Source organism: Mus pahari, chromosome 7 (assembly GCF_900095145.1).
Source record: "Mus pahari chromosome 7, PAHARI_EIJ_v1.1, whole genome shotgun sequence".
NCBI classification, from domain to species: domain Eukaryota; kingdom Metazoa; phylum Chordata; class Mammalia; order Rodentia; family Muridae; genus Mus; species Mus pahari.
Genome location: NC_034596.1, coordinates 42,057,956 through 42,074,840, shown reverse-complemented (window position 1 = coordinate 42,074,840; position 16,885 = coordinate 42,057,956). Strand labels below are relative to the sequence as shown.

Genomic DNA, 16,885 nt, shown 5'->3' with positions numbered 1-16,885 from the left:
GGTGGGTAGGGGAACAGAGGTGGGGGGAGGGGTGTGGGAATCTTTCGGGATAGCATTTGAAATGTAAATAAAGAAAATAATAAAAAAAAAAAAAAAAAAAAAAAACCATTTTTTCTTGTCTTACCTTGTTCCTCCGCCATCGATCGTGAGGATTCGGATTCCTCTGCCTTTCACTGGATCTACATAACCAATTAAAGCCAAAATTTCTCTAACTGCAGCCTGAAGAGTTTCATCCTTAACTTGTCTCAGCCGTAATAAATATGGAATAATTTTCTCCTACATTGAAAAAAAAAGATATTTTGTTACTTATGTCAAACCAAAAAGGAAGAAAAATAATAGCCAAGCTAGGAGCCTGGAGAGATGGCTCAGTGGTTAAAAACATGTACTGCTCTAGCAAAGATTCAGAGTTTGGGTCACAGCATCCATATCTGGTAGTTCCCAACCACGAGTATCTCTAGCTCTAGGTGAGCCAATGACCTCTTCTAGCTTCCACAGGCAACTTTACTTCCATGTACATACACCTGCTTATATAACACACATGCATATATATAAGTTAAAAATTAAGATAAATCCTTTATTTTTTAAGAATAGCTGAACTAAAATTGTAAGGAAGAACAAAGTTAAGGGGCTAGAGAGATGGCACAACAATTAAGAGCACTAACTGTTCTTCCAGAAGATCCAGGTTCAATTCCTAATACCCACATGACAGCTCACATCTATCTCTGTAGTTTCGGCCAGAGGGATCCAATACCCTTACACAAATATACATGCAAGCAAAACACTAATACACATAAAATAAATCATTAAAAAAAGACCAAAGATAAAAGACATAAGACCAGACATTAGGTTTATTATAAAGCTAAAGTAATTTAGGAAGTACAATGTTGGAGCAAAAATAGATATATTAGCAGAACCAAATACTGTATCCAGAAACAGAGTATTTATAAAAATGGATCCATGTATAATTGCCTCAATTATGACAAATTTTTTCCAATAAATGATCTCTTGTTTAACTGTGTATTAAGTATCAAATCTTCTGCCTTATACAGTAAAATCAAATCTATTCTAGATGAATATACACAGGTGTGAAAGGTAAAAACATAATTTTAGAAGAAACACAGAAAAATACTTAGGTTAGGCAATTTCATTTGTTAGAGGGAGAACTTCATGAGTTCTGCACCTACATCATTACCTCCTCTCCTCCTTTGCCCCTTCCCTCCCAAACTTATGACCTCTTCTTTGTTGTTAATGGTGGTGATGGTAATGATGGTGAGTGCATGTGTGTGTGTGTGTGTGTGTGTGTGTGTGTGTACACAACCTATTGAGTCCATTAATGTACATTGTGTGTGTGTGTACACACAACCTATTGAGTCCATTAATGTACATGTCCGGGCTGGTGAGATGGCTCAGTAGGTAAGAGCACCCGACTGCTCTTCCGAAGGTCCGGAGTTCAAATCCTAGCAACCACATGGTGGCTCACAACCATCCGTAACAAGACAGCTACAGCATACTTAAATATAATAAATAAATAAATCTTTAAAAAAAAATGTACATGTCCAGAGCAAACCACTTGGGTTTAGACAACCTGTATGGGAGCTCTTCCCTAGAGGGAACTGGCTCTGCCTCTCAGCAGCCACTGACAACCTATATGTATTTCTTCATCTAGAGTAGAAGCCTATGGAATTTGTCCCACCCACATTAGCATTTCAATTGATGTTATCATTATGCCTGTCTAGTCAGAAGAAAAAGACAAGATGCTTAAAACAGTGGAAGAAATTGGCTATGAATTTGTAAGTACATTCTCCCTGTCATGTCCAGGGGACGCAACCCAGCAACAGGTATCCTGAATCTCTAGCTCTTACAATCTTTCCACTACTACTATGGCAATTCTCCCTCCCCCCCACCCCCAAAAGCTTCTCTGATAAGTGGGTGAGAGCTATACTTATCAGGCAAAATATAGAAATACAAATATTTCTTAAATTGAACACATATAAACTGGACTAAATTAAAACTAGTATCTGTTCTTTTTTTTTAAAAAAGATTGAAAAGGTAAGGACTGGTGGGTAAGACATGGTGCACACACATTCTCCTAGAAAACTTATACCATAACTTAATACAAAGGAACTTTGTCATCCAGTGAAAAAGCTGGTTAACCCCTTACAAAGTGGTATGTATCTACAAATCTAGCACTTGAAAGGCAGAGGCAGGAGGATGACAATGATCAGGCCAGCATGAACACACAGTAAATTTAAGGCTTAGGTAAACTTACATAATGTACCTAACTGAAGAATATAAAGAATAAAGTGAAAAGCTGCTTAAAACAATAGGAGAAATTGGCAACAGGAAAAGTTTAGTTGAGAAAGATCACAGTTGAGCAAAACATGATGCAAACAATTTCTTCAGTTCTTAGTTTTAGATTATTATTTAGAGGAAAGGTGACAACTTTTTCCAACTACCTAGATTTTCATTTCTGACTGATTTAAATAGAATTTTCTTCTTAGTACTGAATGTTTCTTGGATTTGGAATCAGTTCTCAAATATAAGAGAATCCTTAATAATTCAACTATCATGACTATTCCTAACATACTAAAGCTGAAAACTACCCAGATCTATTAACAATACAACACAAATTTTGACCCACCATAATAAATAAAAGGAGAACAAATCATTTACTGAGTAAATCCTATCAATGTGCTGAAGGAAAGAAAGCAATCACACATGGAGCTTTTCTGCAGACTAAAACTGAGAGGTAGAAGCCAAGACTTCTAGGGCACTGGTGATGCTCTGTTTGCTTCTGTGCCACATCTGTGAACTTCCACTGCCACTAAAGTACCTATGTTATTCTTGCATAAGATGCTGTTAAATCATTCTTTATATCATATGCTATGTCTGAAGTAAGGTCTTTCAGGAAGTGCTTAGTATATAATACCTCTGCCTCACATATGGGTTTAGAGACCTTGAAAGTGTGGCTGAAATGAGCTGTTGTGTTGTTTCTTCTGCTGTGTGACTGAGTTACAAGCTGCAGCATATACCCATCAAACCTTCACCAGGCACCAGATGTACTAGCACTTTCCCTGTGCCTTGCAGTATGTACACTATGAGAAACAGACTGCTGGAAGGTACAACCTATCCAGTGTGAGATATTTTGTTACAGCAACTCAGAGAACTAAAACAGTAATTATATTTTAGATCTCTCCTTTCTAGGTATCCCTGACATGAACATTATCCTTAAAAGCACATTGTGTATTTAAAAAACATATCTCCAAAAATGTATCAATATATGAAAGATAAATCTCAAATTTTAGGAATATGAAATATTTAAGCTCTGAATGTATGTGTTATACAATGTAAAACTACTGAAGGGTACATTTCAAAGAAATACTTTTCAACTAGGCAGATATCAAATGGTAGAGAAAGTATGAATTAATAATTTTTTGTTTTTTGTTTTGTTTTGAAGACAGGGTTTCTCTGTATAGTCCTGGCTGTCCTAGAACTCACTCTGTAGACCAGGCTGCTCTCAAACTCAGAAATCCGCCTACCTCTGCCTCCCAAGTGCTGGGATTACAGGCATGAGCCACCACTGCCCGGCATTTCCTGTCTTTTGTTTTTAGACAGAATCTTGCTAAATAGCCTAGGCTGGTCTCACATTTATGATCCAAATACTGGGATTAAAGGTGTTTGACCACATCTGGCTATTTTCTATCTTGAAAAATGATTACACAGTAAAACAGCTGCACTGCAATTAAAAATTTGACAAGCTGGGTGTGGTGGTGCATGCCTTTAATCCCAGCACTCAGGAGGCAGAGGCAGGCGGATTTCTGAGTTCTGGGCCAGCCTGGTCTACAAAGTGAGTTCCAGGACAGCCAGGGCTATACAGAGAAACCCTGTCTCAAAAAAAAAAAAAAAAAAAAAAGAATTTGACAATTCTGAGGCAATGGAACTAACATACTTAAACTTATGCTCCACTTTTACATAGGCCCAGCTCAAAGTATAAATATTCATGATCATAGCAGAATTTATGTCACAGAACAAAAGGAATTCATTAGCCTAACGTGTATCATAAAATGAGACAATTCCTGAATATATATTGTATGATTTAAAAGAACAAAAAATTTTAAATAAAAAAGGCTTTGCATTCCCCACTTTAATAGGCTTAGTTGAATTTTTATTTCAAGACAAATATTAAATAAATTAGAAATTACCTTGATAGCCACTCCTTTTCCTTCAGGAAATTCTAGAAGATGAAAAGTCAGTTCTTCAACCCTAGTAATACAGAGTTTTGGGTCGGCTGTTCTTCTTAAGGCCTGAACTAAGGCTCGAGTTCTGTTATCAATACTCACTCTTGCAATAATCTATAAGGTCATATGAAACATGATTAGAAGATGGAGTTACTCTACAAATGGTTAACATTTCTTAAGCCCACACTGAAAAACAACTTGCCTTTTCTTGCTGAAGTAACACACGCTTTTTCTCCTCTGCCTTCTTGTCTTTGGTAACAGCCTGCGCTGTTTTAGCAGGCTCTTCCCGTTCTTCAGGCGGACTCTTGGGATCAGACTTTAATTTGGGTACAAGTCCACCAATGTAACCACCGACTAAGGCTTGGACGCCTTCAGTGGGACGAGAAAGGAAGTTAGCAATACTTTGTTTTGCAGACACTGGGTGAGCCTCAGGCATCTGGGTCGGGCTGGAAAGTTTGTCTTCAACATGTAGGGGAGATTCCGAGTCTGGCCTGTCAGGGCCCGGAGAACTGGATTTCCTTTCTTCAAGGTCTGGTTTGTCCTGAAGCTGTTTATCTTCCTTTGTTTGAGACATTTTTTCCTTGCTTTTGAAATATGAATTAATATGATTCGCTAAAACGGAGAATGACTCTCCAAATCTTGTGGTTATACTGTATGTGTAATGGAAAAGGCTGTGTTTACCTGAATCTTCTTTATCTGCAAAGTAACTTTTCTGTTCTGCAAAAGAATTCTTTTCTGCTGATTTATCACTATAGTTTTTCAGAGATTCGATGGCTTGCTTAACATTTTTTTGTTTTAACCATCCCCTATCTGATACTTTTCTTAATATTCGAGAGCTTGGCTTAAATTGAGCTAACCGTGTAACCATTTCATTTTGACTGCCAAAAATAGCCTTTGAAACTGAATTCAAAGTACTTTTAATACGGGACATATGAATGCTCACTTTTGTAAGTCCCTTGGGAGCAGAAGTGCTAAGTGTCACAATTCCAATGTGTGAGCCATGGTTGCTTGGAGAGTGCCAGTGTTTGCTGCAATGTGCTTCACGTCTATTCCATTTACAGCTTCTCTTACTTGTGTGAAACTCTCTGTGCACACTGACATGGTTCATGCGCCAATACTGTTTAGAACACACAAAATGCAACTGTTTGCTTCTCTGTTTCCCACAAAGACTTCTTGCATTATTAAGGAAGTAAATATATATATCTAGAGTCAAATTAATAGACATAACTTAAAAATCATTTATTATCTACGTGACATTCTCTCATTCCACTCCTGAATGCTTCATTTAAGAAATTCCATAATTCATGGTCTTACCTGAAATAGTTAAAAAAAAAAAAGATTAATTAGTATTCAAGGTAAAAATCAAAGCTGAGTTAATATATATGACTTTGTACCACAGCAATAAACCATTTCAAAGAAAGATGGAATAAAGCCAGAGAGATGGTTCAGCAGTAAAGAGAGCACTTGTTGCTCTTGTTAGAAGACTGGGTTCAGCTCCCAGTTCCAGGGGGGTCAGGTACCCTTTCCAAGTCTCCAAGGGCACTGCACAAATATGGTACACAGATATATATGCAGGGAAAACACTCAGACATAAAAAATATCATCAATACATGAAAATTTTAAAAGATGCACTACTGTATTTCTAAAATGCTGATGAGATTTAATTTTTAAAGGAGAAATAATTAAGCATTCATTGCAGATGTCAGTGAGAAGTTGGGAAGTAGGATGCTTAGGAGAAGAATTCAGAGACATCTACTAGGTTTTTCTAATTATACAGTTTTTCTTTTTATTATTAAATTATTCACTAGCTTAAGACATTCGATTTTTAGTACTCTGAAGACAAGGGTCAGGCCTTTATTTAATCTGTTGTGTATCTTTATAGACTACTCAATCCACAATGAACATGGTATAAAAGAACTTCCAGCTTAAAGCAAGAAATGGCCATGTCAAGACTATCTCCCATAATCTAGTAATAACTGCTCATTAAAGAGGCTTCCTAAGTTCCCCTATCTAGTAAATGGCTCATTAAATCAAGGTGATGGGTGGTGAAAACCCAGTGGTTAATGTGATTGCTGTGCAAACATTAAGACCCAAGTTATACATGTAAGCTAACCACTCCCATGGAGGTGGGGCAGAGACAGGAGAAATCCAGGTGCTCACTGACCCCAGTCTACCCAGTGCTAAGCCAGGGGTAGGTGAGAGACCTGTTTCAAAAAAACAACAGTGACAAAAGACATTAGATGTTCACTTCTAGCCTATATACACATACACATCAGATTAGATTGTGTGTGGCAGCTTGCAAGTGGTTCATAACTATAATATAGAAAAACATACATAAATAGGAATAACCTCAAATAAACAAGAAATATAAAGTAGGCCATTCATTGAAAAATAAAACCATACATTGATGAGAAGTATTTATAAGTGAAGAAAGATCAATTAAAACATATTTGACCAGGTTTGGTGGCACATGCATGCAATCTCAATACTCAGAAGGCTGAGGCAGGAAGATCACAAATTCAAGACTAGTATGAGCTTCATGGTTATAGGCAGCCTAGAATACAGGGACCCACTGAACAAAAAAAAAAGTAAACAACAAAAACCCTATGCAGGTATTTTATCCTTTTAACTAGTTAAAAATGCGGGCTACAGAAATACCTCAGACATATCTCATAGAGTATATGCAAGGACAAAGAATCAGTTTCTACTACTAAGCATAGGTGGTAGTAACTGGGAAAAGTGTGAGTGCTATCCACTGTTAATAATGGGTTAGGGAAATAGGATACAGAATCTACTTAACTGATAAATTTTAATTAATTAAATAGTTTGTTTGTTTGATTTTTCAAGAGTTTCTCTGGCTGTCTTGGAATTCACTCTGTAGACCAGGCTGGCCTTGAACTCAAGAGATCCACTTGCATCTGCCTCCTTACTGCTGAGGTTAAAGGCATGGGTTCCACAATTGCCTGGCCATTTGACTACATTTTAAATGATAGTTAAATCTTAATTAATTTTTAAAGATGGATAAACGTTAGAACAACAAAGGAGATGCTATTTCCTGTGAAGAGATGGAATTCTGGGAAATAAAGGAGTCACTGCAAAACAGTTTTTACCTTAAAGAGAATAAGACAAGTTTGTTCTTGAGCTAAATATGAATGATTATGATTAGATTCAGGTAGAGCAAAATAACATGTTCCATTGTAGATGTGGTTATATAAAATTTTTATTAGTTATGGAGCAAAGATAGTCATAAATCAAGCTAGCGGGACCTGGATGGCAATGGGAATCACAGGAAGATAAGATATAGGCAAGGCAGAAAAACTCTAAGTTTCAGGTGTTCCTATCTTATAATATTCTTAGCTTTTGGACTCATCTATTGCTGTGATAAGAAATCATAACCATAGCAACTTATCAAAGAAAGTGTAATTCAGGGATCACAGCCAAAGCACAACCATGGTGTCAGGTTGCTATTCAGTTAGGGTTACTACTGCCATGAATAAAACACCATAACCAAGGCAATAGCAACTTATAAAGTGAGTCCTTTGATTAGGAGTGTGCTTACAGTTTCAGAGTTAATTCATGATCATCGTGGAGAGGTGTGTGCGTGTTTATGGGGGTGGGGTGGGGAGACAGACTTGGCCAAGTGAGGGCTTCTAAAAACTCAAAGTGGACACTCTAGTGACACTCTTTTAACAAGCCCACACCTCCTAATCCTCCCCAAACAGTTTCACTGAGGACCAAACATTCAAACATATAAGCCTACAGAGGCCATTTTCCTTCAAATCACCATAAACTTTAATCTTAAATCACAAGTAGGCAGAGAAAGCTAACTGGGAATAGGAAGAGCTTTTGAACTTCAAAGCTTGTCACAGGAGACACACCTCCTCCAACAAGGCCACACTTAATCATTCCCAAAAGGTTCCACAAACTAGCGATTAAGTAGTCAAATACAAGAGCCAATGCAGTATCCCATTCTCATTCAAATTAGCATAATCAATTCCCTGCCATAAGACATTGGGGGTTGGGCAGGGAATTATCATAACAGCTTGGTTCCACTGAATCACATTTGCATAAGATTCCCCTTGTAGCTGCTTTTTAGAGGCAGATTATTCCTCAGGTATACAAGTTGGAAGCATAGCTGGGTGCCATCTTGTCTAAGAGTGTCCCTCCCTTTATTCCATTTTGGAACAAGCCTTTAACTTTTCATCTGGTTCAGCACAAGCCTTGGCTCCAGCATTAAATTTCCTGATACTTTCTCTAGCTCCTTCATTAGGGGCCCTGTGTTCCATCCAATAGATGATTGTGAGCATCCACTTCTGTATTTGCCAGCATTGCTTTGTCTCTAATTGCATATGTAGCAGAGGATGGCCTAGTCGGCCATCAATAAGAATAGAGGCCCTTGGTATTGTGAAGATCATGTCCCAGTACAGGGGAATGCCAGGGCCAGGAAGCAGGAGTGGGTGGGTTGGGGAGCAGGACGGGGAGGGGGGGGTATAGGGGGCTTTGGGGATAGCATTTGAAATGTAAATGAAGAAAATATCTAATAAAAAATGCCAATAAATAAATAAATAAATTTATTTCCTGGTGCTCATTTTCACTTCAAAATGTGTATTTTCTACTCCTTTTTGACCTGCTTGGTCTTTTTCATTAGAGATTCTCCTAAGAGTGATTACAAGTGACCACATGACGAAAGCCAACATTTTAGGCAGTCTTGAAATCTCCACCAAGGAAATGAATCCACTGTTTGTCAATTTTTCCTCAGAAAAAAATTTTAGGACAAGGGAAAAAGCAACTTTTTATTTTTATTTTTATGTTTTTGTCAGAATATCACAAGAATACTTTTTTGTCAGAATATCACAAGAATAAAAGGCCAGTTGCTAGAATTATTTTCTTTTGAAACCTCTTGAGCTGAGCCTCCATAATCCACAATGGTCTTGGCAGTACTGTCTTGCAAGTTAGGATGGTCCATTAAGCACCTGCTTAGAGTTGGCAACTGTTTTCCTAATCCAAACTCCCAAAGTATCCCCAATTCCAAACCAAAAACCAGTATGGTCAGGCCTGTCAGCAATATCCTACTTTCTGACACCAACTTTTTTCTTAATTAATTTTCTATTGCTGTGATAAGATACTATGTCCAAGGAAACTTACTCAACTTTATTTGGGGCTTATAAGTTATGAGTCAAAGCAACATACTAAACAAATTTATGAATTTGTTAAAGGAGAACTAATTCTAAACTATACTCTATGACACATGTTCACACTGTAAAACTATAAAATTCTTACTTGGATTATTGTTTGTTTGTTTTTAAGTGCTCTTATACATTTTCTTTCCTTCTCACAACAGTTTGAGAATTACTGAATGTTGTTATATTCCAGTGAGAGCTAACAAAGATAACAAGAACACATAAGGGTGGCAAACATAAAGAGTCAAATTTTTAAATGTTAAACATGTAATTCCACTTATGCATGCAAATGCATTGTTCCTTTGAATAACTGAGGGACCCAGCAAATTACTGCTCTCTCCTGGGAGGAAGAGAATGAATAAAGTGGTGCAGGTTAGACAGGAGACTAGTATATTCATTAGAAAATATGAAAATATTTTATATTAGTAGTTTCCCAGCCTTAATCAAAGAAGCTTCTCTTTGTGCAGAGAACAGTTCAATGAACAAAGGTACTGAGAATGTGACAGCTTGTGTCAACAAGACTTTTGTTCTACCTATAGTCTTAGGGATCATCACAGAGAGCTAGAGTTTTGTGCCTAACAGTAGGGAGAAGGACTGGAGAGTGCAGCCAACAGTCATGTCCTGACTAACAAGATTAAATTTATCAATAGTCAATCACAGATAAGGTTGGAACTTACAGGGCTCTACCCATCCCTGCTGAACTACTGGTTGCTTTCTACCCTTGTCCTAAAATTTTTTTCTGAGGAAAAGTTAAACAGTGGATTCATGTCCTTGGTGGAGATTTCAAGATTGCCTAAAATATTGGCTTTTATCATGTGGTCACTTGTAATCACTCTTAGGAGAATCTCTAATGAAAAAGACCAAGTTTTTTTTAAAAAAAAAACAAAAAAACAAAAAACAACAAAACAAACAAAAAAACCCAAAAAACTGCTTCCCTCCATATGGATTGGAGGCAAGCAGTTTTTTTGTTTGTTTGGTTTTTTGTTGTTTTTTTACTTTTTTAAAAAATTTAATTTGTAATTCATTTTTTACAGTCCATATTCCATTCCACGCCCCCCTCCCACCCTCCAACTGCTCTACATCCCACACCTCCTCCTGACCACATCTCATCTCCACATGGATGACCCCACCCTCCACCCCATCTGACCTCTAAACTCCCTGGGGCTGCAAGTTTCTTGAGGGTTAGCTGCATCATCTCTGAATGAACATAGACCTGGAAGTCCTCTACTGTATGTGTATTGGGGGCCTCATATCAGCTGGTGTATGCTGTCTGTTTGGTGGTCCAGTGTTTGAAATTAATCTCGGGGGTCCAGATTAATTAAGACTGCTGGTCCTCCTATAGGATTACCCTTCTCCTCAGCGTCTTTCAACCTTCCCTAATTCCCTAATTTCAATTCCCTAATTGTTGAATAGGGGTCAGCTGCTTCTGTCCATTGGTTGGGTACTCTTTCAGTTGCTTGTTGGGTCGGGCGGGAAGCAGTTCTTATCTTCAGTTGAGTACATACTGAGAAACCCATCAGGTTTCAACAGATAGGTCTAAATCCATGAACTTACTAGGTTTCTCTAAAGCGGTGTGAGAAAGGGACTTATGTGTATGGGTGGTATAACAAGAATGGGAGGCAGTTTAGCGAAAGAGTGGGTAGTTACAATAATTAGAATATACTTTATACACAAATGACAATGTCAAAAAATACAAACAGTAAGTTATTTTTAAAAACCCTTTATGTAGTATAGATTGTCTTAATGCTTAATAATAATAGTGATAATAATAACATAATAATAATAAACACTAAGAAACTGGGACTAAAACTCAGGTGATAAAATGATTGCCTAACATGAATAAAGTTGCAAGTTCAATCCCTAGCACTATAAAAACTGGACACAACAGTGCATATCTGTAACCCCAATCCTCAGAAGGTGAAAGCATGAAGATCAGAAATTTTAAGTCATCCTTAGCTACACAGGGAGTTCAGGAAAACCAGAACTACATAAAACCAAGTCTCTAAAACAGAGGTTTTCTACCTGTGGGTAATGACCACCAAAAGACCACTGCAAAACATAGATATTTACAGTATAATTTCTAACCGTTGCAAAATTACAGTTATGAAGTAGCAACAAAATAATTTTATGGAGACGGGAGAAGTGGTCAAGGACAGACATTAGCTGTTCTTCCAGAGGACCCAGGTTCAATTCCCAGCACCTATATGGCAGCTTATTACTACCTGTAACTCTAGTTTCAAAGGATCTGACACATTTTCAATTATTAGTGAAAGAAGGTGGAAGGATCAATTCATATAAACAAATGAAAATGAAATTTACCATAACATATAGAATATAGCATAGTCAGCTTAAAGAGTGAAGTACATACCTATGAATGCCCACATTTAGAAATCAGAACAATAACAAATAACTCAGTAATATACCTCAAGATCTTGGAAAAACAAGATGCCAACATCAAAATTACTGGGAAAAATATTAAGAGCATAACTGAAATCAACAAAATAGCAACAAAAAGAACAGAAAGGACCAATAAAATAAGAATTGGTACAAGCCGGGCGTGGTGGCGCACAGCTTTAATCGCGGCACTCGGGAGGCAGAGGCAGGCGGATATCTGAGTTGGAGGTCAGTATGGTCAGAGTGAGTTCCAGGACAGCCAAGGCTATACAGAGAAACCCTGTCTTGAAAAACAAAACAAAACAAAAAAAAGAATTGGTTTGTTGAAAAGAAAACAGAGCTGATAAGGACTCAATCAAAGTAACCAAAATGAGGGTTAAATACTAAAACCAGAGGCAAAAAATACTTCCCATGTAATAACCCTATTACAACAGACCCCACTAAAATCTAGAAGATTATAAAGTATTATTTTAAAAGATCATATTGCAATCAATAAGAAAATCTAAAAGAAATGGATAAATTTCTAGATACTTATGGCTTACAAAAACTGAATCAAGAGAATACCAGGAAAAAAAAGAAGAAGAAATACCTAAATAGGTCAATAAGAAACAGTGAGACTAAAGCTGGATTAAAATTTTTCCCAAACAAGAAAAGCTCAGGAATGGACAGGTTCATGGTCAAATCTACCATACCAACACAAGCTCCATCAAAACAGCATATACAACAGGAAAGGAAGAAACTTCCAAAATCATTCTACAAAGCCAGTAGCACCTTGATACCACAACCAAATCTGGACAAAACAAAAAGTAAAACTATAGACCAATATTCTTGGCAAATATAGATGCAAAAAACCCATGAAGCAACTTAAGCAATACATTAAACATCATAAATCAGATCATGCTGGCTTCACTTCAGGATGCAAGGATGGCTCAACACAGACAAAACAGTAAATGTAATATAGCATAAAAATAAACTCTGGAACAATTCACGCAATCACCACACATACACACATACACACACACACACACACACCTCAGCCTTTAACAAAATTCAATGTCCTTTCATGAGAAAAGTCTTGATGGAACTAAATATGGAAGGATTAAACCTCAATATCATTAAGTTTATACAACACAATGTATAGCCAGCATCATATTGAATAGGGGAAAACTAAAAGCATTGCCTCTAGAATTTGTAATCAGAGAAGGAGATCCACCCTTACCTCTCTTACTCAGTATGTTATTTGAAATCTTAGCACAATGAGGTAAATATAAGAAATAGGAAAATGGGGCTGGTGAGATGGCTCAGTGGGTAAGAGCACCCGACTGCTCTTCCGAAGGTCTGGAGTTCAAATCCCAGCAACCACATGGTGGCTCATAACCATCCGTAACAAGATCTGACTCCCTCTTCTGGAGTGTCTGAAGACAGCTACAGTGTACTTACATAATTACTTAAATAAATAAATCTTAAAAAAAATAGGAAAATGATAAGTCAAATTACCATTTTTTGTATATGACATGATCTTATACTTAGATGACCATAAAATCATCACCAGAAAACTCTTAGATCTAATAAGGTAAATTGAACAAAGCACTGGGATACCAAATGAACCTACAAAGACCAAGAACTTGCCTGCCTCCACTCTCCTTCACCTTACCCTCCTCTACTCTTCAGTCTTCCACCCCACCTTTCTCTCAGTACTGGATATTGAACCTAGAGTTTCTTGCATGCTAAGCAAGCTCTTTACCACTGAGATTTATGTCCAAGCTGCTTTTTGTTTTTCTTTGATAGGGTCTCATTAAATTGTACAGGGTGACCTTGAACCCACTCTGTAGTAAAGCTAAGCTTAGGCTTCTAAGTCTCTCAGCTTCCTTGCTAAGTTTATAAACTTTTACCACTAATTAGTAGCTTTTCTATGCACCAATAATGAACTTGCTAAGAAAAAAAAAGGAAATTAATTCCATTCACAACAGCCACCAACTACAAATAAAATACCTAGAAGTAAACCAATGCATATAATAGACCTCTACCATGAAAAAGATAAAATACTGAAGAAAAAAAAGAAATTAAAACACTGTTAAGGTAGGACCTCCCATAGTCATAAAGCAGCAGAATCAATAATTAAAATGCCCATATTACTAAAAGCCATATACATATTCAATGAATCCCCACCAACGATACTCTTTATGGAAGTAGAAAAATAATCCTAAAATTCAAAATAGTAATCCTGGGCCAAATTAATTCTGGGCAAAGGAACAATACTGGAGACATAACAGTATTTGATTCTAAGATGGACTCTAGAGCTGTAACAAAAACATAGTAGTAGCATAAAACAGACATAAGAGTAGATGGAACACGTGGTGTCGCTCGCCTTTAATCCCAGCACTCTAGAGGCAGAGGCAGGCGGATTTCTGAGTTCGAGGTCAGCCTGGTCTACAAAGTGAGTTCCAGGACAGTCAGGCTACACAGAGAAACCCTGTCTCAAAAAATGAAAAAAAAAAAAAAAAAAAAAAAAAAGAATAGATGGAACAGGACAGAGGAGCAAGAAATAAACTCATGCATCTGATTCTTGAGTAAGGGGCCAAAAATACATGTTGAAAGACAACCTCTGTAGCAAACAGTGCTAGGAAAACAGGATATTAGGGCCAATGAGATGGCTCAGTGAGCAAAGGCACTTGCTACCAATCATAACATGAGTTCAATACCCTGGACTCACATGGTAGAAGGGAAGAATGAACTCCAACTAACTCTCTGTTGACCACTACATGTATACCAATCCTCCCACACAAGTAAGTAAGTTAATAAGTGTACTGGCTAGTTTTGGGTCAACTTGACACAGCTGGAGTTATCACAGAGAAAGGAGCTTTAGTTGGGGAAACTCCTCCATGAGATCCAGCTGTGGGACATTTTCTCAATTAGTGATCAAGGGGGAGAGGCCCCTTGTGGGTGGGACCATCTCTGGGCTGGTAGTCTTGGATTCTATAAGAGAGCAGGCTGAGCAAGCCAGGGGAAGCAAGCCAGTAAAGAACATCCCTCCATGGCCTCTGCATCAGCTCCTGCTTTCTGACCTGCTTGAGTTCCAGTCCTGCATCCTTTGGTGATCAACAGCAGTATGGAAATGTTAGCTGAATAAACCTTTTCCTCCCTAACTTGCTTCTTGGTCATGATGTTTGTGCAGGAATAGAAACCCTGACTAAGACAGTAAGTAAATGTATTTTAAAGGCTGGATATACATATATGGAAACTTGTGGGGCTAGAGATGGCTCAGCAGTTAGAGCACTGGTTGTTTTTCCAGAGGACCCCGGTTTAATTCCCAGTACCCACATGGCAGCTCACAGCTGTCTGTACCCCAGTTTCAAGGTATAACATCCTCATACAGACATACACGCAGACAAAACATCCACACCCATAAAAAAAAAATTCTTAAAAAAAAAGAAACTTGAAACATTAAAAACTCAAAATAGAATCTTAGAATCAAAGACCTTAACATACTGAACACTGGAAATCACTGAAAGAAAATATAGGTAGTCTTTTCAAAACCAGAGTTAGAAGCTGCCTTTCCTTTCCCACGGCTTTCTGTTCTGCTTTTCTTATTTACAATACCCAAGTTATGGAAAGCAGCCCAGGTACAATGTAGTATACAGACACACAAGGGAGTATTATTCATCCATAAAGCAAAACAGAATAAGGTCATTTGATGGAAAATACATGGAACTGGTTGATGCCATGTTAGGCAAAATAATCCAGTCTCAGAAAAGTATCACAGGTTTTCTCTCATGGTCAAATCTGGGCGGTGAGAGTGCCGTGCCATAAAAGTAAAAAAGGGAAACTATTACAGAAAAGACAGGGGATTGGGCCAAGGTGGGGTAGGGGGAGAGAGAGGATCCTAAGACAAGAGCCATGGGGGTGGGGAGGGGGCAGTGATGAAGGGTTTATAAACACAGAAGAATGTCACAATAAAAAATTTAAAAAACTTTACATGATTAATATGGACTAAAAAAATTGGTTCACTGCTCAGTTACTGGTTAAGTGAGTAGTGAGGATACAAGGGAAAGGAGGAAAGAATTAGGGTTACTCTGTTATTTTATGTTACTCATGTTACCACTCGATGTTATTTCAAACTGCATTTAGATTAGCTAGCTACTGTATATCGCAAACTGGAAGAGCAACTATAATTTTTTTTTCCTTAACATATGGCCCAGGGTTGGTGAGATGGCTGAGTAGATAAAAGCACTTGCTGCCAAGCCTGATGACCTGAGTCTGATTCCCCAAAACCTAAGTGGTGGAAGGAGAGAACAGACTCGCAAAGTTGTCCTCTGACCTCCATGTGCACATGCACATACACACACAATAAACAAATGTAGTCTTTTATATCTATGATAAAATGCTAGGAAAGAAAAACAATGGAGTCATCTCAAATGCTTGGTTAAAACAGTAAAACTACTGAGCATAGTGGCATATGCTTGTAATCACAACGTGCAAAAAGATGAGGGGAGAAGATAAGTTTGAGACCAGCCTGAGCTACAGGTAAGACCCTGTGTATCTCATACACACATGCATGCATGCACACAAGATTAAAATTGCAGATTAAAAAGAAACTCACATGTAAAGATGAGGAGAGAATTCTAAGTAATGTTCATACACACACACACACACACACACACACACACACACACTGTACTGGCTGGCTTTGTGTGTTGACACAGCTGGAGTTATCAGAGAAAGGAGCTTCAGTTGGGGAAATGTCGCCCTGAGATCCAGCTGTGGGACATTTTCTCAGCTGGTGATTAAGGCCCATTATGGGTGGTGCCATCCCTGGGCTGGTAGTCTTGGGCTCTGTAAGAGAGCAGGCTGAGCAAGCCAGGGGAAGCAAGCCAGTAACATCCCTCTATGGCCTTGCATCAGCTCCTGCTTCCTGACCTGCTTGAGTTCCAGTCCTGACCTCCTTTGGTAATGAACAGCAAATGTGAAAGTGTAAGATGAATAAACCCTTTCCTCCCCAACTTGCTTCTTGGTCATGTTTTGTGCAGGAATAGAAACCCTGACTAAGTCACACACAGTCACACACACATACAC

General features: G+C 37.9%; 1 protein-coding gene across 1 annotated transcript in view; it reads right to left on the bottom strand.

The window, feature by feature from the left end:
• Positions 1-16,885, bottom strand: part of Pnpla8 (patatin like phospholipase domain containing 8) — a 46,183-nt gene that overhangs the window by 24,457 nt on the left and 4,841 nt on the right. Inside the window, exons 2-4 of the mRNA XM_021201710.2 lie at positions 4,441-5,552; positions 4,203-4,352; positions 125-276 (exon numbers count right to left, since the gene is read on the bottom strand). Coding sequence (XP_021057369.1) covers positions 125-276; positions 4,203-4,352; positions 4,441-5,463 — 1,325 coding nt within the window. The 5' untranslated portion in view covers positions 5,464-5,552. The remainder of the gene's footprint in view (positions 1-124; positions 277-4,202; positions 4,353-4,440; positions 5,553-16,885) is intronic.